The sequence below is a fragment of the Phaethon lepturus genome, unplaced genomic scaffold, assembly GCF_000687285.1.
Source record: "Phaethon lepturus isolate BGI_N335 unplaced genomic scaffold, ASM68728v1 scaffold25491, whole genome shotgun sequence".
NCBI lineage: Eukaryota > Metazoa > Chordata > Aves > Phaethontiformes > Phaethontidae > Phaethon > Phaethon lepturus.
In genome coordinates, this window is record NW_010518872.1 from 2,905 (window position 1) to 28,773 (window position 25,869).

Here is a 25,869-nt window from a genome sequence, read left to right on the forward strand (position 1 = left end):
TTCTTTCCCCCTCTACAGGGCAAGAGATAACACACTAAAAAAAAAAAATTAAAGGAACTTAACAATTCAACACCACCTCTTTTCTCCACCTCTCTTAACTAAGATGTAATCCTCTCCACTGCCAGTGGCCTCTTCTATTCACTTGTAAAGTGCTGGTCAGGTTGATTTCAGGTTGATTTTTTTTTCTCTGTTAGATCTCATGGCTCAAGACCCTGGAAACCTTCATGCTCCTACAAGAATAAACAGTTGCATTATGCCTATAATTTATGGTATTGCCTTTTCATGCATATTTCCTTCTCTTGTGGAAGCCAGGACAGGGGCAGTGCCAGGTCTAGTCATCGACAGTGATGTTGCGAAAGAGATAGGCCATGGACTCGCCATTGTGGATTCGTCGGATGGCTTCAGAGAGAATCAAACTGATATCCACAGTCTTTATCTTGGGGCACTGCAGCTTCTGTACCTCATGAGGAACTGTGTTGGTTACTACCACCTATGGAGTGCCAGAAAAAAAGGCCATTAGTTGTGCCGCTGATACGGTCACTCTCAGTGAACAGCTACCCTAGATAACTCCACAAGTGGTGCGTACCTGCTGTTTCACAGTTAAGGGGGAGAAATCCTTGTATGTTAGAAAAAAGATTAAAATAAATACTATCCCCCATGTGACAATCAATCTGTTGAGGGGACTGGCATAGCCAGCACTCTACAACAGCCACCTCCACACAGGCTGACAAGTCCATTTAGATCACAGGATCTGACATGTTTGTAACCAAGGGTAAGGTTTGAAATCTCATCCTATTACTGTACCCAACAGCCCATTGTCAGCTGGGGGAGAGGAACAGGTAGAAGGCCTGTACAGTGAGAAAGCAGTCACATGCGCCCCGGTGCAGTAAGCGAAGTGTCCATGCAGGGATGACTAATATCTGTGTTCTAGGGAGAAACATATACAAAGAGGCAGATCTGATCTGAACAAGTATTAATCACACACTTTTTTTTTTCCCCCCTATTTCCCCTTCAATGAAGAACCAGCTAACTGAAAGCATCTGTTGAAACCACTCATTTCAGAGATGAGCTATGCAGCAAGGGCAGAACCTCAGTTTCTGGTTTAAATCAACCTGGCCACCAGCACCAGCCCTTCCTCCACAGTCCAGAAAGCAGACGCACCTCATCGATGGAGGACTCTTCTATGAGACGGGGGGCATCTGCTGACAGGAGCCCATGAGTAGCCATCACAAAAATCTTGTAGGCTCCGCGCTCTTTCAGGATCTCTGCAGCAGCTACAAAGCTTTCCACATCATCGATGATGTCATCCTGAGAAGAAACAGAAATAGCATCAAAACCAGAAGTTTACGGTGCCTGCAGGGCAGGAGCGGATCTGCAAGGTACTACGGCTTTGGCCATGCACACAGCTGAAAAAAAGTAATCCCTGGCTACTGCAGCTGCTGTTGAGATGCAAGGACAGACACATGCAGGTCTTAAATCTGTGAATGCCATCTCCCTAATTTACAGACCCTTTTGCTAGTGCGCAAAACAAATATTGTGTCTTGGAAACAAATTAGTCCCTGCATGTGCACACACACACAAACAGAGCTCATCTACAGCCACGTGGTTTTATTTCATGGTGATAGTAGCTGCATGTTGATTACTTACACTGCAGCACGGCACAGCAAGTATGCGAAGCTCAGCAAGTTTTTTTGGTTGGTTGGTCTTTTTTTGTGTTTTTGGGTTTTTTTTTTTGTTTGTTTGTTTTTGGGTTTTTTTGTTTGTTTTTTTTTTAACACTTCAGGACATTTCTCTGCATATCCTGGATTTGTTGACTATTTGTAGACATCTGACATTTGCACATTGAAGGGAACAAGGAGATTTTAAGGCTTAAAGTGCTGAAGTATGAAGGGTTTTCAACAGAAAGCTGAAATAACAAAAGCCACCAGCAAACTGGAGAAAACGGTGGTAAACATCACATTCCCACCCCTACACCAGCAGTCCCTCCTACCCTCTGGGAGGAAGCCCCAGACTCATACCACAATGATGGCAATTCTTCCTCCAACATCTCCAACCACAGTTATTGGCGGTTTCTCCTTGGCCATCATCACTAAAGAATATGAAAAAAAAAGCCCAGGTCAGTTAGCCTTGAGTCAAACCACAACAGCTCCGCCACACAAGAGGCCCAGCCCTTAACTGCGTCCTACATTGGTGCACAGATACATGCTTTACATTATCCTGACAAACCACCTAAGTGGGTAACCACTGGTTTAACCATAATTTTCCTCCTTAAATGAATAGCACTGCTGCCTAAAGATGAAACTCTCAGTTTCTGTGGGGACCTTGCATTGACCTCAGAGACAGTAAGCAAATCCAAATATCTAACAGCCCCCTGTGCAAGGAGAGCTACAAAGCAGCACATGATTTTTAGGGGACATGTTAGTGACTTACTTTGTGCTATAGAACAGGACTTGAAAAAAAAAAAAGGGGTATCTCATGATCAGGAACAAAAAATGGGCTTCTCTGACCAACAGCTCTCAAAGGGCATATGCTTTACAAAGTGCAATTTTTCACCTGTTAGACTCATTAATTCATCTGAAGGACTTGAGACGCGTACTGCAACTTGCTTGTTTTCTCTCATATGTCTCTCAGTGAACACACAAGGGCCTAAGGACCTTAATACCACCTGCTCAGGCAAAGAAAGCTTAAGAAAGTTTGCAGAAGCAAAGTTTGCTAAATTGTTTTCAAAGCATATTAACGGAAAGAGCAGAGCAAAACCCAGTTCAGACTCAGTTCCACAAGCTCAGTGCAACCACCAATTGGATGCAAAAGTATACACTGATGAGCTGTGCTATCTGACACATGGTGAAGAGATGAACCAGGAAATAAGGTTCAACTCCCTCCTGGTTCTACTTTTGCCCTGACATAGCTCATGCGAAAACTACCCACGTAACAGGCTTTATCCTTTATACTGAAAAACTTCCAGCAGCACTATAAAAGTTAACAGAGTTATGAACTAGGATGCACTGACTGTGTCCAGATGTAACACAGTCTTCAGACTTGCACCAAATAGCAATCAGCCTCTGATACTGGCCAGGGACTTGCTGTCCATAAGCCAAACCTCTCACTTGTCGGAAGGTGCTGGTTCATACAGCAAACACAGTACAAAAACTCCCAGCATGGAAAGGACACGGTGGTGGGCATGCATGTGCCATTAGGTGATAATCTGAGCTGATCTAACCACTGAAGCAAAGAGCAACATCCAGCATTTTGTAACACTTACCTGGCCCACCTGCACTCCCCCCAGATTTTACGCTCTCTACGGGGAATGCAGAAGTGTCCTATTGAGGCACTTTGTACCTCTCCCCTTCGTAAGCTCAGGGCTTTTTCTCCTTTAAGATAACCTACTTCCATACAATACTTGAGCAGCATGAGAACACAAGCTATTTCCCATTAAAAAGCCTGTCTGAACATTGATTTCTGCCCTCCTGGGTCAAAAAGTCCTACATGAAACTCCCCATCCTGCACAGCAGGCTGATCCAGTACTATTCCCACAACTCATCAGTTGCCTGGGAATGTTTTGAGTGCAAGCACAGCTGGGCGAGTGAGTCAAGCTGAGGGATGCGATGAAAGCAATTATAAGGACCACAGCTCCAAAGATTCACGTATAGTGCTGTTCTTCATATACATGACCTACCTCGCAGACTTGATAAGCTCACAGAAAACCAAATTGTATAAAAGGCGTTCAATAGTTCTGTTTTGACCAAAGTTACATTACTCATTGCTAGGTTTTGCAGTTAAAGTCACAGCTACCTTGGACTTCAGAGTTAATTGCTGTTTGGAGCACAGACTCCCCAGCCTCCATTGCATTGTTCTTTCTGAGTCTCCTATCAAATGGAAAGTCACGTCTAAATCCTGAAGGGAATATATTCTTATGAGAAGGAGGAGTACTTGTAATGAACGAAGATTAAGCGTCACAAGAGATAAGCAGACCATAAGGTTCAATTACAGGCACTACCTACCTGCTTAGATTAGTTATTAGTTTATTACCTAGTTTGGACAGTAACAAAACTCCTGGTGGGAGCTGTGAAATACCAAAAGGATTAGATCTGGCTGCCATCCCATCCTTAGTGTGCATCCACAGATGAGTACCATTTCAGTTTAGAACAGCCAAGCTAGGGAAACTTCTTTTCTAAGCAATGGTGAACAGACCTTAGGGAGCTGAAATTCAGTACTACTTCACTGACAAACACTGGAAGTTTCAGCAAATTGGTATCCTCCCGTTCCATAAAGGAAGCAGACATGTTCCTTGCTATGCTCAAAGGCTAACAGAGCAGCTAGCAACATCAGCAGTGCTTCGCATCTCTTGTCTGTTTTTAAATGCTGCATTTCAATTTTACTTTATTTTTAAAGTACGGTAGGCAACATGTCGACCTACCCGGATCCTAAAGAGATGTTCTCCCTTTTTCTTGTTCAATTTTCTCTGCAAAGAAAAGAAAAAAATTGCAAGCCAAAGATCTACCCACAACCACATCAAATCGCAAGAGAACTTTGCTCCCAACGTGATGAAAGCTTATGCAAGGGTTATTGTAGCCAGTTTCTCTTTCTTCAAAATCTCTGGACATATCAAGAGGTGCAAGTCAGAACTGCCAGGAGAAGGTGACTTGAAAAATTATTCAAATAATAAAGAGCATTTTCCTCCCAGACACGAAACCTCTATTTGTATGTAGACAAAAGAGGGCAACAGAAGTAAGCCACAGCTGTACTTCTGCCTGGCATAACCCCTTGGATTATGTATGAGTTTACATTAAAAGAGTTGCTGTTTTTTTTTCCTGGAGAGTAAGAAAAGATGCTTGTGGTATCTGTAGCTTCTGGGGGGAAAAATAAAGAGGAAAAAACCAAACCAACCACCATTTTTATAAAACAAGAATATCAAGGAACACTGAGGGGTGGTGGGGAAATAACTTCATCAGCCAAACACTCTAACCTGCACTTTCATTCTGATGGGAGTAATATACACCAAAGCACCACGCGTTAACAGCGAGATGATCACTGGCATGAAGGAACAGCATTCCCAGGTGCATAAGTCTGTTGTTTTAATCAAGCGGTCAAAAATGGGGTAAGGAATGCTAGAACAAATTCTGTTTGGAGCCAACAGTGTGCATTAAAGTGATAATCACCAAGTAAAATAATGCTGTATTTACAACAGAGTCTATGAGTAAAAGACTGCTCAAGAACGAACTGTTTTGTGAAGAGATAGACCTGGAAGAACAGATGACATTCCTGTGCCCAGCCTAAACACAGGAAAAAGATGGGGTAGGGAAACAGGAACAGACCTACGGTCACTACAGTTTTTCACTCAAACTCCCTTCATGGCAGTTTGCTGGGCTCTGGGTTTGAGGCAGACCATTAGCTATCTGTATAAAGTACTGAATTTCAAAGTCACTGAAGTGATTTAACAGATGGTGCTCCACTCCTTTTCTCAAGGACAAGGAAATGTGCAAAGAGTCCACATGCATTTGTCAAAGCACAGCCCCAAGCCAGCTGCAAGCTTTGAGACACAAAGAGCACACAATCAAAGAGAACAACCTCCGAGTGACATCCTGTCTCAAAGGCTCCGATTTCTGGGTTTTGAGTGATGTGAGCTGTTGCTGCCGCTTTAGCGCAGCACTTTACGAAGTGCAGTTGGAAACACCTTTGGCATTTTTCTGTTATGGTTCCATATGCTGCCAAATCAGAGTATTGCATCAGGCCACACTCTCAGGACAATAAATACGCCATTACGCTGCTTAACACTCATTAATTAAAAGAGCATGATCTCTACTAGAATAGGGAGAAAAGGTGCATGCCAGGATGCAGGAGCCCAGCCAATTCACTAGGAGGCCCATGAAGAATTGTATAAACTGTAAGTCATCTCTGCAGGGCTCTGGGGCTGCTCCCAGTCATGAGTTTCGCCTCTCTTCTGGCTGTAACACAACTGCTGGGGACTCTAAAATGCAAAGCTGAGAGAAGGATAGGATGCTCCACACCGATCTGGTTGTAGAAGCAGGATCCTTCGTGGTTAGTCTCTGCCACCCCTAGGAGTACCCCTGCCTGCTAACTGCTCAGGCCCAGGTTTGTAGTATCTGAGCCAGGCAGACCTGGAGCCCGGTTCTGTTTCAACAACCAGAGGTTTTTCTGGCCAGTTTTGGTGTAAGGAAGCATACAGCTCTGGGTGAGCGGCACGTGGCCTACCTTTCACAAACACCACCACAGGGACATAGATGAACCCTGCTCCACACTGCCATCAGACCTCACACACCAGGATTGCTGGTGATGGTACGCACGGCAGGAAGAGCTGACCAAGGGTTTTCTTTGATGTGCCACTTGAAGTGGGAAGACACTTTTCAAATGACTGCATCAGACAAGAAAGAAGGCATAGCAGAGAGGGTAAGTACAGACACTCACAGCATTGCCATCCCTAACCCTAGCTGCATTTTGCAACACAACCAGGATGCACTAGAAGCTTAAGACTGCTTTTAGACAGATACTAGCTCAGTATTCTGCACCTCCCGTAACAGAGCCCAGCTCACTCAAAACCAGATATCTATTAAGATTAGAAAACTGGAAAGAAAAGCAACTTTCCACTGAGAGTTCTGGACAAGCTCACCCCATAATACACCCCCACATCTCACCCCTGACAGACAGCTACCAAGCTACAGCTTGATTGTTTTACATTTGTGCCTTAGGCATGCAGGAATGTAGGGTCATTAGTCAAGTGCTGAGTTTCTGCAGGAGATAAAGTAAGAAAGTGGTGATACACAGCAAATTAGTTCATGTTTTGATAGCTGGGGACTGAAAACACTTTTCCACTGGAATCATAATTAAATTGGACAAAGGCACATTTCTGTGCTACCATTTATGGGGCTCTCCAGCAGCACAAGCTCCTACAGTTGAGCTTCCTTGAAGTGACACGGTTGGAAATAAAGTCACATCAATGCCCTGGTAGCAGATAAATGTCAGCTGGTGATATTTTGGAGGACAGCATCTTCTTCGGAGTAGGAGGGGAAGGAAAAGGCCAAGAGTAACCATGCAAATTCCTGTTTTGTTGGAAGCACATGAAAAAATACCCTTGTTAGAAGGGGGACAATCAAGATGAAGTCCCAAGCTTCGTTGCCAAACCCCACCTGTCCCCCAAGGCCCAAGAGGAGTTTCACCAGCAACATAAGCATTGTTTAACTGCTTGTATTATAGTGAGCAATGACTGGGGTAATGTAAAATGCCTGCAGCCTTACTTGCCCACAAACTGGTTGGATGTTCTCCCTAAACTTCAAAAGACAAGAGGAGACGCTTATCAGTAGTCCTAGCCACTGCCAGTATAATTAAGTTTGGCTGCATGATGGGTAGCTCCTTATCACATACAGCAGCATGCATCCTTTCCCACGGTCACTTCTCAGCCACATTCCCTGCACTCGTAATTTCTGTTCTACCACCATCTACCTAGGAAACTAAAGTCCTCCCAAAAGGAAGCTGGATTTTGATTATACAGTTGTTGCTTGACTGCTGCTGTTGAAGGAATACAAGCAAGAATACAAGCAATCCTAAGAGGATGGCATTTCCCAAAAGATATGCTTCCTCATTTTTATTTTGGTCCATGCTCCCAAATCAGCAACTTATCAATTGACGGCAAGAGCATGTAAAGAAGCTCAGCAATGCTCCCGGAAAGCCTATTCATCCTAGCCACACAACCCTCACAACCTTGTCAAAACAGACACTGTAACATGATCACCTGGCTCCCAAGATGAAAATTTCCAGCAGTAACAATGGCTGCAGTAGGAGGGGAAGACAAAGGCCAGCTCTCCCCTCCATGTTGGGGACAGCAGCCTGTCTCAGTGGCTATTCCTGGGCTAGCTGCACTTTTGCGTTTATTTTCCATTTCATTAGCTCAATGAGTTTTGCTGCAGAGCTCTTTAAAAGCACCACCTCTAGCAGAGGTTTGTCAGTCTGACACTTCTGAGTGGGCACAGCCACGGGGAGCAACACTGATGCTCTGTATGGACAGAAAGATTTAAACAAAAACTTTCCCCTCCACTTTCTCTTACAACTCACTGATATCAACCCTTCCACAGCAAAAATTCCATTGATCCAACTGCCATTAGGTTGGTTATACCTACACAGCTAAACCAGCAGCTATTTCCCACCAAACTTCTCTTTTTTTGCCCAAAGGTAAGCAAAGAAGCTTAGTCTTACACGGTAGCTCCAGACCAGGATGGACAGTTGCATTTTTGACCATTGGAGGGGAGTGACGTCCGTCATCCATGTCCTGCTCTGTACACTGAGCCTCTCCGTGGATCACTGCTAGTCCCAGTCGTAGTCTCTCAGCGTAAGACTGAGCCCTGCAGGACAACCACAGCATGTCAGGAAGATGCCAGGATGATGCAATTTCACAGCCTGGTGAAGCAGGCCTCTCCCAGACCCAACGGGGCAAGCAAAGGCTGCACCTCTGTGGCTGTTCCCCAGCAAGAAACTTCACTGGAAACAACTTTTGATGCCTCCTTAATATCCCAGACCCTACACTACTCCTTGGCTCCAACACAGGGGTATCCTGGTGTTCCTCTCTATGCTTAACACTTTCTGAGAAGGTCAGGCACTGCTGAAACTTACACAGCAAGTTTGATCCTGGCCCCAGGTGAACCACCACCTAGCTCTGCAGCAGCTGGGAACTCCAGAGTTTACTCCCGCAGGGTTGGGACTGCAAAATTCAGCTGCCCATCCGCACCACTGCAGACGCCCATCCCGTCTGCAGCCACAAAGGACACACAGACCAGATTGCCAATTTGCAACCCTCCCATATTTTTTCTGGTGTATCTCCCATCAGCCCAGATCTTTTCCAAGTTATTTTCAAACAGCTAGTGAAGAATCCATTTACCTTTTAGCTGCATCAGGAGATTTGGCTACAATAACTGCGTTTCTGTAATCTGGAATCTGGATGTGATAAAAAGTTATTTAAGTAAAGACCTTCTTGCTAGCGAGTAACTGATTTGATACATAGATGAATAATCGTGCCCACTCCCCTTCCCCAGGCCCAAATCTTTATTCTGTGCAAGAAACTAGACAGGCAACAGCACTTGTTTCCAACACCAGTATTCGTGCATTCTGCCCCAAATGCAACACAAACAAGTTTAGCACAGGCAATACTGCACGTCCTACTCGGCACATGACTGCAGCTCCGTGCCTCCTTCCCTGCTGGTGCCCAGCAGTTACGGCCTGGCCGCAGCGCCGAGCACAGTTGTCGGCAACACAGGGCAGGGGCGGAAGGGGAAGGTGTAGTGATGGGCCCTGGGGTCGGGGTATCACACCTTGGCTCTCAGCAGCACGCAGAGCCCCAGTGCCCACGCAGGGCAGGCATTGGCCTTGCATTCAGAACAGGCAAAGGTGGGAACATTCACTGAGTTTAACCTACGCTACACGGACTGGCTGCAGCTAATTCTGTCTGCAGGGGAAGGTCTGAACCCAGGGTCTGCTCTCCCTGGATGGGGAAGCCTTGCTCTCACCACACGGGCATAAATCGTCATCTTTTGCACATGGAAAAGAAAACCTCCACGCCCTGCCCCCAGCCTTGCTGTGCTCTGCGTTCCTACACTCAGCCCAAGAGAGAGTCTATCAACAATTCAGAGCAGTCAGACGTCCACCACAGCACAAAGGGCAAGGGGAGACAGTTTAACAGGATTTAAAAGGTGATTAGAGGCAGGAGCATAAATAGCATCTCTCAAATGGCACTAACTCTACAGAGAGCAAGGTCATCTTCTGCTTATGTTCAAGAGCTCAATTTCTACCCAGGTAAAGTCATACAATATAATATTTTGCTGCTTTCCTAAGAAACATGCAATAGGTACCCCCTAAGAATTCGTTAACAGAACGATTGACGTTGCCTGACAACACAACCTCTGCGTAAGTGGAGGCCCAATGCTGCTACCACACTAAGGCAAGTTAAGACAAGTTAATATGTATTTAGAACTAGAGTAACCTCACTTCTTCCTGTATATACTGAAGCAGGAAAGGCGATGCTCTCAGATTGTCTACTGGGAAGCTGAAGAAGCCTTGAATTTCCTTTTGATGAAGATCCATAGTGATAATGTGTGTTAAACCTAAGGAAAAAAAAAAGATAACAATTCATTGATATGACTCACACATGGCTGGAGTTCCTTGAATACCTCAATTTTCCAGACTATTTTAGCTATTACTCAGACTATTATGCCATGTGATAAAACAACATGAACAGGTTAACGTAAAAAGTTCCAAAGACATAATGAGAAACAGGCACACGGTGAGCCACAGCGCTAGGCTGACACTGTATTTCAATATGACACTTCTAGGCCACTCCCTCAGGTGCAAGTTACAAAGAAATAAAATTAAACTGAACAAAATTAATTCCCCCAACAAGGCTCAGGGGCTCGGCAGCATGTCTCCACATCGAACGGGAGAAGAACAGGACGACAGACACCCTCTGGGACGCCCAGCAGCTGGACACAGCGCAGCGTCCAAGCCTGCTAAGCTGCTGCTCCCTGCGACACTCACCTGCCTTGGCGAGCATTGAAGCCAGCAACTTGCAGACTATAGAGCCCCTCTTCCTCATTTTGCTCTGTTTGCTGTACGGGAAGTAAGGGATGACCCCAATGATGTTCCTGGCACAGGAAGTCTTCAGTGCATACGCCATTATCAGCAGCTCCATGACAGCAGTATTCACATCTCTAGGAAATTTGAAAACCATCCCAAGTATTAGTAGGTGTTTTTCCAATGCAACTCCTTTTCCTTTTATACCCATACCTCTCCTCACCGAATTTCCAAGGAAATAATGCTATATCTTATGCTAACGTATGCAAGACCCAGACTGTAATCATATAGCTCCTTCCATCATGCCACAGCACATTACAATCAACTGTTGTATGTACAGGACGTGACTCCAGCACTCAAGAGCTGTGGACTGGAATTTGATTTTGTATTCTAACATGAGGTGTATGACAATTTCCCTCCATCATCACAACAACAAAGGCATTTCTTCATTTACGCTGGAACAAACATCACTTCATAAAGTGTATTTTGAAATAAAAGTCTTTTGAAGAAGCAGCTGACGCAACTTCATCCACAATGGATTTATTAGGATATTTTTAACAATGTAAGGCAAGTTTTTTCTCCTGCATTAAGAAACACTGCATTTTGGAGCAGTACAAAGTCCAGACGCATCACTTTGGTGGAGGTCAGCATCTCCATGCTATCTAGCTTACCTAGAGATGGAAGGAACAGCACCACAGTAAAAGCTAAACAACTGTTTCTTGAAATTAAAAAAAAAAGCAACATAGGCAGAACCTATCCATAGACCCCAGCAAGGAATACATGTAAAACCCCATTTTCATTTAGCTTCACCACGATGACTGGCGTTGCCCAGCGGGAGTGTGTTAATCTGCATTTTAATTCATTTTGGGAAGGGAAAAAAAAAAGCCAAGCCCTTTTAGTTCCTTAAAACCAACACCAAGAGACACTGTCTGCATTGTCACAAACTGACTTGAGACCATTTGGGAACTGAAGAACATGCACTTCGAAGACGACAGTGGGACAGGCAATCCTCCTGCAGTGCAGACACCCTTGCTTGGCGAGTTTCAGCACGGACAGCCTCAAATGACATACCACTTCCTCAGGCTGCTCCCCAGGAGGGCAATGCTGGTGGTGGCTCAGCCGTGGAGCCCAAGGCGACAGAGCACGGGCTGACTGGGGCATCTTTCCACACAGCAGCAGAGGAATAAGCACCACAAAGTGGCTTAAAGCTCTGCAGAACTTTTTGGATATTACTATTATTATTATTTTGGACATTGCTCTAGGACCCCTTTTCCTCTTGACCACCAGGGATGGCTTCCCCAAGAGCTCAGAGCTACCATTTTCTGAGACTCCATCTGCATGAACCGTGACAAACCTCCAACCATTTCCATTTCTCCATCGCTCCCCCTTCCTTCAGAAACTAACCTCCATTTGTGCCTCTTCATTTGTGAGTGCTCTGGGTCTCTGTGCCCCACTGGCCCCGCCAGCCCTTGCACACAATGCCGTTTACACACAAGAAAGCTTTGTTAGCTCTGAAGCACCCAGCCAAGAATTACATAAAACATAGCCCCCTGCCACGTAAGACAACAAGCAAAGAAAGAACCTTTTCTTCCCTTTGGTGTTTTAGCTGTGCCAGTGGAGCCATGAGAGGAGAAGAAGATGCTACTATCAGTGTTGTATAAAAACAAAGTGGCCAAGTTTAAGCCTATTTAAAGTTCATCACAGAAATATAATATTTTCCATCATTATTTTTCAAATTATTTTTAAAAAAATATATATGTATATTCACACGGAAAATAGAGAGAGAACAAGACTGCTCCTGGGAGAAAGGGTTACCACTGATTTCAAAAGGCAACAGCAGCCCTGGTGCTGCTGTGGGACACTGGTAGCCATATCGGTGGAGAAATTACTCGAGGAGGAGCACCTCTCAATATTCAAGCAGGATCCCCTGCTGGACTCTGGGATGCTCTTGAAGACCAGCCAGCACAGGCACTTAGGCAGATGCAGACACACCTGTCCCTCCAGCAGGACCCAGGGCTGGCAGGCTCGTCAAGGCAAGCAGCACCCTCCTGGATGCTTCGTGCTGAGCCAGCCGTCACACTGATCCGCTCCTCTGCAAGGGGCACTGATGCCAACCAAGGGCCTGGCTCGGAGTGCGGACTAATTGGGGGAAATAACATCCATGGTGGAAACCCAGCCACAGCATCTCCAAAACAGGTAGCCAAGGGAGCATCCCAGTCTCCTTGCTGCCCTCCCCGCCGCCTGCCTTGAAGCAGTGCTCACAGTTACTGCTGGAAAGCCTGAGCCAAGACCACACACAGGGACTGTCAGTTCATTACCAGGACATTTAGAGCCAGCTCAGCTATCCCCCACATCCTACTTACCATCCCTCTCCAGTAGCCTGGAGCCTCCCTCGCTGTTCCCCATCCCTGCCTAAGCCATCCCCGGAGATCCCCATTCTCGGGGCTGAGCAAATGGCTTGTGTGAAGTTGCCAATTGACTTTGCAACAACCAGCACCAACACTCAGCACTAAAAGACTCCTTTTGCTTTTAGTGTATCACTAAACCACCAACTCCTTCGTTTTTCTACAGTCTAAACACGAGCTATTTGGTGTTCCCTCATACAAATGCTAGTCCACACACAAACAGCCTTGGACGGTATCTGTCTTTGTGACTTTTTTAGTCCTGCTATATGCTTTTTGGACAGGGAGCTTCTGTCAAATGTTGAGGTCTTTCTGCTCTCTCTCTGTGCATTTAAGATGCAGACTGTGAATTCATGCTGTAGCATAATGAGGTTGTTTCCCTCTCTGCTCCCTTCCTACTAAACCCGAATACTTTCTTTGCTTTTTGAACCACTACTGAGCATGGAAGTCCTATTCTCAGATTATTCAACATGGTGGTTGTTTTTACTCTCCTCAAAAGCTCCCTGAAACCCACTGCAATATTGAGATGCTCTTGAGCCTGTCCTCTCAAGCAATGCAAGGCACAGCTGCAGCTTAAGAATAAAAGATGACTTGGCTGCACAATAGTGGCTCCTCACCTGGAAGGCCTTGAGCATTTTGGATAGAAAGGACCCATTTTTTAGCCCACAATATTGAATTTCATTTATGGAAAAACAAGGGGATCAACAAGTTAAAAGCAGGGGAGGTTTTCCCCTCCCAAAACTATTGCTCTCCCTCATGCTATGAGTTATCTCTCTCTGAACACCTTATCTGCTTCATGTTTACACAGTTTTCAGTTACAAGTTATTTCAGAGAACGCTCTCATGAGGGACAACAGAATGGCACTATTCACCCGAAACATAATCCTGCACCAGTGGATTTTCATCTTGCGGAGATATGCTCCCCAAGGGAAGAAACACTTGCAGTATCTCTCTGGAGAGATATGAACTCTAGGAAAATGTCTCAGCCTGCAAGATGAACTCCAGAGGTAAGCAAGCTCATCTTGTAGTCCTACTGATTTCTGTAACAACAGGGCAAGCATTACAAAGAGGAAACAAACTTGAGTTCTCACTGGGGTCTCTTTCTTCAGCAAGCAAGGAAAATTTCTGCTTCCAGGGTATTCTGCTACCTGCTGGAGCTCTGGTGCTTACTAGTTCTTGCGATTGCCAAAATCTGAGCAGAATTTGCTAACTTGGAGAAAGCTATCAGAGCAGGAATATCCTTGTTCTGCCAAGTGTGCAAAAGGCATCTTATCAACACTTCATCTCTGAAAACAGCATCTCCTCTACTCATAGTTGGTCATTTTGCAGTTGTCATTCGTATGCAGGGTCCCTTCCCACCATCCTAGTGTGATCTCGCTACACTCTTCCCCAGGCAGTGAGGAGCAAGGCTCCTGGGATTAGTAGCTGGTTTTCTAGCCCCCTGGTTAATTTGCAGCATTATTTTTTTTTCCTCTTACCCCAAGGCTACAACAGCCCAAAATAATTAGCAAACAGGCCCACTTAAGAAAAGGTCCAACGTCATTAAGAAGACTACAGGAAGGAAGCTATGGACTTCCACTCGAGTTCAGTTCCACATCACTACAGGGAAAGTGGAAAAGTAATCCAGCCTGGAATGAAAGCAATAGTTGCTGTTTGTTGCTGGCTCTGCTGCTTGGTAATTGGAAGGCAGAGGAAATGACACATCCTGAAATGGAAATGCCAGTCGGAAATCACCAAGCAACTGAGCCTGCAAGGACATCAGCACACAGACCAGGGAGGTTTCGCTTGAAGCCATCAGTCATACTTGTTCTTGCCTCAAGTGACACACTTAAGCTATTTGATGGGAAGCTTCTCAGTTTGCTGTGGCACAAGCAATCCTCTGGGAATTTTAACAGCTTAACACTATGTGGTGTCTTAAATTTAAGGCAAAGCAATAACAACACTGGAAAGAGACCGGTTATCATGCTGGCTAATGGCGCACAAAACCATCGAACAATCTGCTGAACCAGAAATCCAAAGCATATCACATCTGTAAAACTGAGCCACGAGCCCCTTACCTGGGGATTGTCTGTATAATGAAGATATCCTGTCCCCGGACAGATTCTTTTATTTCAACTCTTGTTTCTGGAGAGGATTGAAAACACAGTCAGTTTTGTTTCCAGACATCAGGTTTACAGTGATAACACACTATGTCTTAGCAGCAACTGCCCACTGATCAGGGCAGGAGAGGACTTGCTCCTTCTCCCTGCGTGCACATATCCCCTCTACACACACACATGCAGATGAGCCCAGTGGATTTTCCAAAGGCTCCCCCAGAGAAGTAAAGACCTGGCACGACATATCAGTGAGTTATTTCTATTCACAATGCAAAACCAGGTTCAATAGCTGTTTTCTTACATGTAGAAGACTATCACCTAATTCTCAATGAGAGATCCTTTTCACATCTCCATGCTGAGCGCTTTGAGTGCTGTCAATACCACATTCATTAGCGAACAATGAACCACCCAAACCAGAACGTTTAGTACTTGCCAAGAAGCTGCTCTTTTGCAGCGTACCATGGGGGCACCTCCATACAGGCTGGATAGCCCAAGGCAACACCAGCAGCACAGGGTTCAGAGGGAGAACTCCCCAGTTTCACTATCAAGGTCAAGACCGAAGCTGGAAACCCAGCTCTCTGCTGAACACAATTCCTACAGTCCCAGACTCAAACGCAACAGCCGAGCCCTGAAGCAGCACTGCAAAGCCAAACCAAAGACACCAGGTTTCCCAAGGTGCCTGTCTTAGCCACTCATTTCCCACATAGTCATGAACTAGAGGGCAAGGACAAGCAAAAGGAGAGAAATATCTACCCAGCCACCAAATTCAAAGTCTAATTGCCTGGGCACTGGCAGCAATCTCAAGGGACTCGGCTGAAAGCAGACTGATTTGCTGTGCAGTGATGAGGAACGACTTCAGACCTTGTAGCAAGCGACCCGATTTAAAACTAACCCCAAAGGGCAGCGAACTTTCACTAGCACGAATGCAAGAGCCAATCCAAACATAACCATGGCAGCTTACGCACCGCGTGGCCTGCTCTGGCTCTAAAAGCAGCAGTGCTGTCAAAAACCCTCACGCCAAACCAGCGCCACTTCCAACCCTTCCTCTCACCTGTATTAGCTCGCTGGTTCTAGTCTCTCTTGCAAATAAGGTAACTGAGGTTTTGAAACAGTAAATGACTCTTAGCCACTGAATTCTGTTAGCCAGTATCCTTTTGTTTTATCCCAGCATCTAAAAACAGACACTTGCTACATATAGGGAGATGAAAGCAAGCTCCAAGAGGCACGCTCCCCAGCACAGCTCTGAATTTGCACTCTTTAAAGCAAGAGGAGAGGTCCTTGCTAGGGCAGCTGTAAACTGCCTGTGGCAGGGGAGGCCTGGAAGAATGGAATAATTTAAAAGTTTGCAAGACAGACACTTAGAAAGCAGGCCATCACTTTTAAACTAATGGATTTAAAATATAATGGAGATGTTTTGCTAAGCACAAGAGTGTGTAAGATTTTGTAGCAGCTAACACCTGAGGCAGGACTCTGCTTCTAGATGAGAGTTAGCCAACAGGCAGACAAACAAGGTAACAGGGGAAACCAAGGAACACATTTAATTGCTTTGTCCAAGGTCAGACATGGATGTTTAGTACTGCAGGAGCAGCAGTAACATCCCAGTTGAATCACTGCACTTATTAGACAGGTTTGGCCAATGGAGTTACCCAGTATTTCTAAGATTACCTCCAAACAGTTGCAAATAGTAAAGATTTCTCTTACCTCCATTGGTTTCCTGGTACACCACAGATTTCCCCAGCTCAGCACCGAGACGCCTGGAGAGAAAAAAGAAAATTAAAAATGGAGGAACCCAGCCATTTGCAATCCAACACAGAAACTGGACTAAATGTTACACACCAACAAAACACAGCATTGCCTAACACGGAGCCGAGTGAGCCAGCCAGGCTGCAGAACTACACATCCTCCCCTTCCCTGGGGGGTCTCCTTCCCTCCGAGGGCCCTGGGGCATCCTGCTCTGCAGCAGATAGACGCTGTACTCAGAGCCAGTCCTTGTACACTGTCCAGAGGCTGCGTCTCCTGATGGCAAAGGGCATGTTGCTAGCCTTTGCAATGCCACCTTAGGCAGATCTGTTGCAGAACGAAACATTAATGACCTACTCAGACGTGATTAATGGCAACTGAGTCACTTTTTTGACTCCCACATCTTCCCCCCAACCCTCCTTTCTGCAGTAACTTAGCTGATTGAAGACATTTTAACTTAAAAAAAAAGTTTTCTGATTTTTACAAATTATTCCTTCCTCTTCTCAAATGTCAAACCTACAACGTTCATCACAACAATGATTACAGTCGCCCCCTCTTTTTTTTCCCCCAATTTCTTTCTTATATAAGAAAGATTAATTTTGAAAAGCATTTCAAAAGGCTCCAAAAGGCAGACTACTCCCTCAGGTGACACTTCTGTATTTAACTGTACTGACAATCCATTAGTAAGTATTTAGAGGCACATCTGCTTTAACCATGAGCCTCAGCTGAGAGACCCCACACCAGCGAGCCGCTTGGCATAGGTGTGTTGCTGCAACTCAGCTGGCTCGAGCACAGGGCAAGTCCCTCCTCTCTCCTAGGGTTTGCTTGGTGGCCGAATACACACACTGGATTAGGAAACAGTTTATGCCTACAAAATACCTCTATTCAATGTGTTGATTACAGCAGTAGTTTCCTGTCTACACATATACTGTATCTACCTGGACAAATGCCAAAATTACACAAATCGGGACTAACCCTAAGTAAAGGGCCCACATCTGTTGCTGGCTTTCCCCCAGTCTACCTCTTTCAGCAGTCAGTCTATCTCCATCTCCTTGCCCACAGGACTTCAATTGCCACATAGAATTGTTTTGTTCAGAAGTCAATGAGTGAGACAGCCCAACATTGACATGCTGCTGGCCCACCTGCAACTGCTGGACTCAGCTATGAGCCCACAAGCTGGAGGTCTCAGCTGGAAGCTGGCCTGGAAAGCATGCCCGGGACAGCTGTGATAACAGATACTCGAATGCAACGTGATATATTTGCTTAGCTGGCTACAAAGCACATATTTGGCACACGCATGTCCCTGATCGTGTGTCTGGCTGCACATTTTGCCATGGTGGGGCTGGTGAGTGAACTCCTGTGACAAGAATCATACACGTGTGGTTGTAACCAGCCCGGCTCAGGTACCGACTGCAGCATCACCCAGGGACTGTGCAGTCCAGAGCACACAAGCCACTCAAATCTCTAATTCAGCTTCTTTCATCAGGCCTGCAGAGTTAAAAAACTTGCAGCTGCAATACGAAGGCATCTTCAGTACCTTCAGTATCTGCGAAAAGGAGCTGGCAGCTGGTCAAGCAAAGGCAAGCCTGGGGTCTCCTGGGATGGATGCACAGGAAAGGTGAGTTTTGCAGATGGGATTCATCAAGCACCTATTGCCACCCATTGGGATCCCATTGTTTTTCCAATGACAGTCAGGCATTTGCAACCACTAAGCTTTGGCCTAGTCGCTGCCAAGGCATCCAAGTCAAAACAAGTTCAAGAATCACATGCACAAAACAAATCAGCGTGTGGGGGGAAACGTGTGGGGGGAAACGTTGAATGACTCACACTTGTTCCTCCACAACTGAACAGCAAGTCTTGCAAGCTCCCTTTGGAGGCACGTGTGCCCTGACTTTACTGCATACAGCATGTTCCTACCTCACTACTGGAAAAAAACAAAAACAAAAGCCCATTAACAAGACTCTGCAATTGCCCTTAGTCAACCCTGCATCTCATGGAAGGAGGGAAAGCTTCAAAAACGATCCAGCTGGACACATCTCAGCAAAAGACCCCTTGGAGGGTGGCACTTCCAGTGCTAAGAGGCAGCAAACACACACAGTGAAAGTTTGTGATGCTCTGCGAGGATGTAGCTGGCAAGAAGAAACCAGAGCCCAGTGGTCCCCTATTCAGATAGTACAGCAGCAATGCAGTTTCTCTGCTGCTGAAACAAAATTGGAAAGGCAAGTTTGCTCCCAGATAGAAAGAAGGACACTAAACAGCTCAGCTTGTCAAACTTGGGTTCAAAGAGCAGCAGAAGAGACAGTAAGTAAGCAGCTGCCGACTTCAAGGAACGAGCAGTAGTAGATTGCTCTGGCCAGACAATAAATCCCATCTCTGCTCCAACTGTTGGCTGCAAGTAAACAAGAGGGACAGCAATGGGAAGGATAAGAGATAAAACTGCCTGGAAATGTCATACATCAACCCTGCCTGCAGCACTCTGCATTCTGTGAGCTGCAGGCATGGCAGATGGACTGACAGGCAGCTCCACCAAAGCAGTTCAGTTATGTTTATCCAAGGAGCACACCTTCCACTAAACCCATTTCTGAAGGCTTTGCATAAGCCAAGACTTCAGCCGGTGAAGGAGTCTGATAAAACCTTGATTTAGTCAAAGCTATTGGAGAGGGGACTGTTTGTGCAGCTCCTGTTGTAAAACACCAAATTCCACAGGACTTGTATCAAAAGGGAGATTTGCACCAAAGTCAAGGGCAGAGAACGGCCTTAGCCACCACACAGCCTGGGAGCAACCACTTGTAACAGAGTTCAAAGATAAACTCCCCCTTCCCATCACCTCTCCTTTTTTGATTTTTGATCTCCAGCTCTTTTCTCTCCAAATCCTCTCTGTGCAGAAGCTCCCAATTGCTCGTTGCTTTAGGCGATAGAGCAATTAAACTGACAGCAAGAACTCTGTTTGTGTTGGGCTTCAGGACTAACAGTATAATCGTATGAACAGGGGCTATCACAATTACTGGATCACTTGTCTGCAGACATGGGCAGATCTACGCTAGGAAGGAAAAGGCTGCCACTACAGGTAACTCAGAGCACACATCCCCGCAGAGGGATATAGCTTCTTCTGGGAAAAATACTACATTAGGTCTTGTAGCTAAATCACATCCTTCAAGCAAAATGAGCTCCACTGACAAAAGCCCTACTGTGCAGTGCAGTATTTGGCTACAGGGAAGATGGGGCTTTTGCTGATACTGAAGTGTTTAAGACTGGAGAATAGTCAGGCTGATTTTACAGTGTTTGCAGAAATCTCACTTGTTAACCAGCACCGAGCAGACATCAGAGCAGGAGTTCACTTCTGGAAGCTCCCTTCTCCATCCAAGAGAAACAGAAACTCAGTTTGGCGTTGTTTTTGTTTTTAAAAGCAGCAGTCTTCAGAACTGGGATGTTAAAAAAAGCTATGCCCCTACAGTCCTGCCAAGCTAAGCGCAGAGGGCTGGGCACAGCAGGATCAAGGTATTACTACTCCAGGCTGCTCCTAGCTTTTACAGTTTTTACACCATCTCTGTGTAAGCTTTCCCTGTGTGACCTGCTCACTACTCCTGATGGGGAAAGCCCTGCTCCCCACTCTGCTCTGCTGTCCTCGCACCAGCTCTGTCACTAAACCAACTCCTCTAGAATCTGGAAAAAATTCTAGGAAAAATTCTCTTTATGGCTTTAAAAATCCTACTTGGAGCAACTAGACACTGAAAATTTATGTTGATCTGGAACATCTCTCTCAGTAAACATTGCTCAGGAAAGATGATCTAACTTTCCGCAGTCTCAACACATGCCAAGAGGATATTAAGTTGTGGATACAAAAGTGTTTATAAAATCTGTCTCAAATTCACAGCCTAAATGTGAACAGCTCAGAAGTCACCCATAGTTTAATGAGGAAGTGACACACTGCAGTATTTTAGGAGACACTACCAGGTTGTATTAGACTGTCCTTTAAAATGCTCCTCTGAAGACTGTCAAAAATCACTGTACCAGGCTCTCGAGACAAAGGACAGTCAGTTCAAAGAGACTTGATGTTTAGCTGAATCAAAATTCAAGAGGCAAGTGCACTTGCAGTATTTCATGCCATCAAAGCATGTTTCAACACCGCTGGGAAGGGCTCTCAGCCTGGGCCATGTTTCTTTCTCCCACACTGTGACAAGCACCTAAAAGACATTTGTAAAGTTATGTCTGAAGGAAGCTTCCAGCAGCCAACTCACAGTGCAAGCATTCAATCAGAAGAGAAATCTGCATACAGACAAAGCCCTTGACTATGATATGATTTTATTTTTGCATTACCTCCTTCATTACCAACACTTTCACTGGTCTCAGCTCTGCACATACCCGACTCTCCCAACACCTACAGACTCCACAAGGAGCTGGAGCTGACAGCAGATCTGCTCTGTGCTTGACCGTGGCCAAAGCAAGCCACTGCCTGAATTTGAATTGCTTTTCAAACTTGAGCAGATCTTTAAATAAAGGTAAGTCAACTGCTCCAGCTAGCACAGCGGCAGCTCTACAGTGTATTTCCTAATCTCCCACTTCCTTGAACAAGCCAGGAAAGGAAGAGGAAACAGCAGCTTCCTGGATACAAGGCTATATCCTTGTTCAAATATTCTTATAACTATCTGAGCTCTCTCCTTTACCTCTCTCCATCCACCTGGCACAACTGGATACTTGAAGAACAGTCCCTGCTGCTCATCTGCCACTCGTGCCCAGAGCCATCCAGCACCTGCATCATTTGTTCCAGCCATGCCAAGGCCATGCAGCTGAACTACCGGCAAACAGCATGCAGATTTTCCTCTAGTCCTACCAGTCTGCTCCTGGTGAAGGAACTGCCCCTAAACCTGGCACTGGCCAGCACAGAACACTACCACACAAAGCCAGTCTGCTCAGCCACATTACATGCTTCATCAAAACTGCACAGAAAATCTCAAAGCCCAACTCTCCACGCTCACCTTACTCCCACACCATCCCCTGCCTGTAACACTCTCCAACTACACTACTTTTTAGCTGGTTATTAATTTCCCCTTGCCAAAATCCTTTGATGCAGTTTCACCCTGTAGTATCCGTTAGCCTCCTGCCACAGTGCTGCATCTTCTGAGATGGAAAAGTGTTCATACCAACTCCTCTCCTCCCACAGCACCACACTAGAGCTCTTTCCAGGGGGCAAGAACAGGGTTTGGAAATGAGGGAGAGCAGCAACACAAGGTTTCTGTGATCTGACTCCCCTGTGCCATCCTCTCACATGCTGGCAAGATGACCTAATGAAGAAGGCTGACAACCCTCTTCCTCCATCCCATCAGAAATGGTCCTTCATCCGAGGGAGGTTGCTGTGAGTCCTCCTAACATACTGTCTCTTCCAAAAGCAGGGCTCACCTTCGTCTCATTCACAGAAAGCATCATGCTGCTTTTAGTGCTGTGTACAGGGCTCCCTATGACCAGGGATCACAACGTAAGTCTCTATCTTTTACCCATTACTCCACGATGTTTAGGCTCACGACATTGCTTTTATCTTTAGATCACCAGCAGCTTCCGTGCTGCAAATCAAACGAATGTCTACAATACTCACATCCACAGCCTGCGTTGACTTTACGCTAGGATCCTGTCCCAGATAACGCAGACCTGCAGGAGCACTGGGGAAGCATTAGCAAGCTTCCATCAGCAATCCCCTCTTGACTCAAACACACAAGCAGGGAGTGGAATGTAATATTTGTACCCTCTGTGACAAACAGTGCAGTCAGAGGGAGATCTAAATGCATCTCTTGTACTCCAGAGATTAAAAAGACTTCCTAGACCTCCCTCTCTGCAGCAGCACACAAGGCCCGTTAGGGATCAGCACTGGTCACAGAAATTATCTTTCTCACTTGCAAACACAGATTGTAATCAGATGCCAAGTGTCCTAATTACAGCAAGAGTCTTCTTCCCACATGGGAAAGAATTAAAAAAAAAAATCATTCCTCTCTATTTATAAGATACAAGTAAATGTATGGTTTTACTTATGTTTCAGTGGTCCTAAATCTAAGGAGCATCTTTACTATTTAAAGTCTCACAAGGGATTTGGTTCTCATAAGTCAGTGCCATCTCTTCTCCCTGGCAGAAGCTAACATAAACAAAAGCCCTGAAAACTCAAAGTGAAAGTTAGACTAAGCATTTAGTCACTTATCCAGACAAGAATGTGTAATAGCAAATTGTAAAGATGGGAAGCATGCCAGAATGCCACACTCAGAGCCTGAATCAAAAGCAACTCTGGAAGCTTTGCATTAAACGAAGCGAGGAGATTAAACAGCTTTCAGATGTCTGGTTTATGCCACACTGCTCCTCCCCAGGCTTGAGATTTTAAAAAAGGATAAGTCAGAACTCCTCAGGTATTGATTTTAACATCACATCTACAGGTAAAGAGCAACAGAGCCTGGATGGATAAGTGTCTTAAGGGGCCCTACTCCTAATATTGCGTGTTGTTTTAAAGTTCTTTTACTACTTATACTAAAGGTCATAAAAAAACTTTAAAAAGAACGCACAATATTAGAGGACAGACTCACCCTTATAAGACTGCTCCAACTCTATTAAAAGGTGCAACTGACCTCCCCAGCAAAGTACAGGCTGGGATGTGACACAGTGGGAAAGCCAGCAGTCACGCATCTTTTGCAACCTGAAAAAACAAGGGATGCATTACAAATGTGTTGAAACAGCCCCTGAGCTCCTAAGGGAAGTCACTGCAAAACCACTGCACAAGATGCTAAAAATACCTTTTTTTTTTTTTTTGAGACTTTTTGCTATGGACAAATCCATACTATTGATATCTCCAGATTTTGCACCCTTCTCCAACAAAACCCCACTCGCAAGTAATGCTTCGTGCCTTACCATTTCAGAGTGGTCACTACTCCCACTTTACAGACAGTAAAGCTACAATCTTTAAGTCTCAGTTTAAGCAGTAGCTGTGTATCATGCTGTTGGGCTCATACCACGACCAGAGCGTCCAACTTCCTCACTGATGTTGGAGCCAAGGCAAAAAGCTCACACTGCCTCTCTTAAGTTTCCTTCATGAAGGACAGCCACTCTCTCGATCCTGCTGTCATTCACCCTCAGAGCATCACTAGGAACCCCGCAGAGGGTTACAGCAGCACGTCACACAGCCAGCTGTGTGTGCCACGGCCCCGGGAAACCTGCTCAGTGTCTCTTCTCATTACATCTTTAAAAAAATAGTGAGTTATTTTTAAGACAAAGAGCAGAGAATAAAGATTGCCCATTTGCTCTTTCAGTCCTGAGAATTTGGAGCTCATCCCCAGGGGACTTCTGTTATGTTCTGTGTTGATGCGACAGGACAAGCCCTGTAAAACCATATCCCATCTGTTGCAGCAAAATTTACTTTTTTATATACAGAGACTTTATTTTCAGAGTTGTATCAGCAAAGGGAAAGTGATAGAGAACTGACCAAATATAGCAAAAATACATGAATTAAAAAAAAAACACACACACAAAACTTTCCACTCCCAAACACAAGGATTTCCCTCTCCATCTCACACCCAAAGAAGTCCATCACTATTATCCAACGCAAGTCACATCAACACCAGCGATCCCAGCCAAACAGCCAAGTCAGCTTTGTGGAGATAATCTGCGTTAAGAATTGAACACACTGTTTATTAAGCTAGCTGGACGAATAACAAAATGTTCTGCAGTTTAAGGTGGCAGCACACCTGTATTTAGTAATGTTTCCAATTTCAGCATGCCCTTGGCAATGGGAACAGGCCAGCAGCTGCCTAAGGGGTAGCAAGTATGCTATCTGCAGCGGCAGACAAACAAGCACTCAGCCCCCTTGATTTTGGGAGCAGCTTCCTATGAACTGTAGCTGAGAAGCAGCAGAATGGAAACCCAATTTCTGCTTTAGAATGACATCTCCAAATACACATTTGCCTGTCTCAGAAAAGCCCTTTCAGCTGGGAGCACCCCAATTTGAACCAAATTAATTCAAAACAAAAGATCAAGTGTCAGGGTAAACTCAGTGCTCCTCTGTGCAGCAAAAGCCCCATTTTGAAGCCAGGTGTTACAGCAGGACCCAGTGCATCCATCCCTGCCAAGCCAAGGTCAAATTCTGCCCAAATAGACGGGCTACAAAAAAAAAAAAAAAAAAGGGTGCACACTGCTATTCCTAAACTAAACTCTCTTCTGTTAGCATGTATTGCCCACCTTTCCCGCCTCACCAAAATGCAGATTCACTAATTCACTTTGGTTAGCGCAGCTGCTGGTGTTGCACCGAGGTCCGCACAGGCAACGCTCCCCATGCCCCAAGCAGGGTCACCAGCCCATCCCCACAAAAAACAGCAGAGAAAGTTTTGAGCATCTCCCAAACCAGTTAAAACGCTTTCTGAGGTTTGTTCAGCCAATTTTCACCTTCTCCCGCCCCCAAAATAACAGCCTTTGCTGCAACCTGGCATTTCCAGCATTGAAATGGATGTCGGAGACACAGGATGCAGAAAGCAGCCGGCCCATTTTCATCACTGGGTCCAAGCGACTTATTGGGAGGGATGAGCCAGCGCTGAGGAGGCGAAAGGCAGAGCTGCTGAACGCTCCCAGTGCAAAACCTCTGCAGCAAAGGTGTTGGGAGGACGCCAAAAGCCTCTCCGTCCGCTTTGCGGAAAGCCTGTGTGCTCGGAGGAGCTCCGGGAAGCGGGGAAGAAACTTGAAAGAGAGGGAACTTACTCCGTGATCCTCTTCGCCAGCTCGGTGCAGGCTGCCGTGGAGTTGGCCGAGAAGACCCGATAGCCACTTCTGGCCGCGTTCATCGCCAAAGAGTCATGCAGCCCCCGTGGAGCTCGAAAGTGAGAAAAAACAGATTTATAAGGCAACAACAGCTTCCGTGGCATCCTTTTCTTCCTCTCGACCACGATCACCGCCCCTTAAGGGGTGGGGAGGAGGAGGAGGAGGGCAACCCTTCCGCTACCTCTGGTCTTGCTGGTCCACTCCTATGGATCAGTTTTAAAGGGGGGGCGGGAAATATGACTATTAAAATAAAATGGAGCAGCAGCAGCCTTGGGGGGTGGG

The 25,869-nt window shown here is 45.7% G+C and overlaps 1 protein-coding gene across 1 annotated transcript; it reads right to left on the reverse strand.

The window, feature by feature from the left end:
- On the reverse strand, positions 1-25,698 carry PRPSAP1 (phosphoribosyl pyrophosphate synthetase-associated protein 1). The gene is made up of 10 exons (XM_010296879.1): positions 25,528-25,698; positions 16,771-16,823; positions 15,031-15,097; positions 10,537-10,709; positions 9,991-10,106; positions 8,888-8,943; positions 8,209-8,354; positions 2,019-2,089; positions 1,162-1,308; positions 1-490 (listed from the first exon to the last, which is right to left on the reverse strand). The coding sequence occupies exons 1-10, from the start codon at positions 25,689-25,691 to the stop codon at positions 332-334; spliced, it is 1,152 nt and encodes a 383-aa protein (XP_010295181.1). The 5' UTR covers positions 25,692-25,698; the 3' UTR covers positions 1-331.
- Positions 25,699-25,869: the final 171 nt, after the last annotated feature.

Bases quoted from the DNA above. Each gene is read 5' to 3' on its own strand.
- PRPSAP1 (XM_010296879.1), bottom strand. From the start codon at position 25,691: ATGCCACGGAAGCTGTTGTTGCCTTATAAATCTGTTTTTTCTCACTTT. The intron at 8,944-9,990 runs GTGAGGTTACTC...TATCACATCCAG, and splicing joins TTCAGTATATACAGGAAGAA to ATTCCAGATTACAGAAACGC. The intron at 8,355-8,887 runs GTAAATGGATTC...GTTGTCCTGCAG, and splicing joins TCTCCTGATGCAGCTAAAAG to GGCTCAGTCTTACGCTGAGA.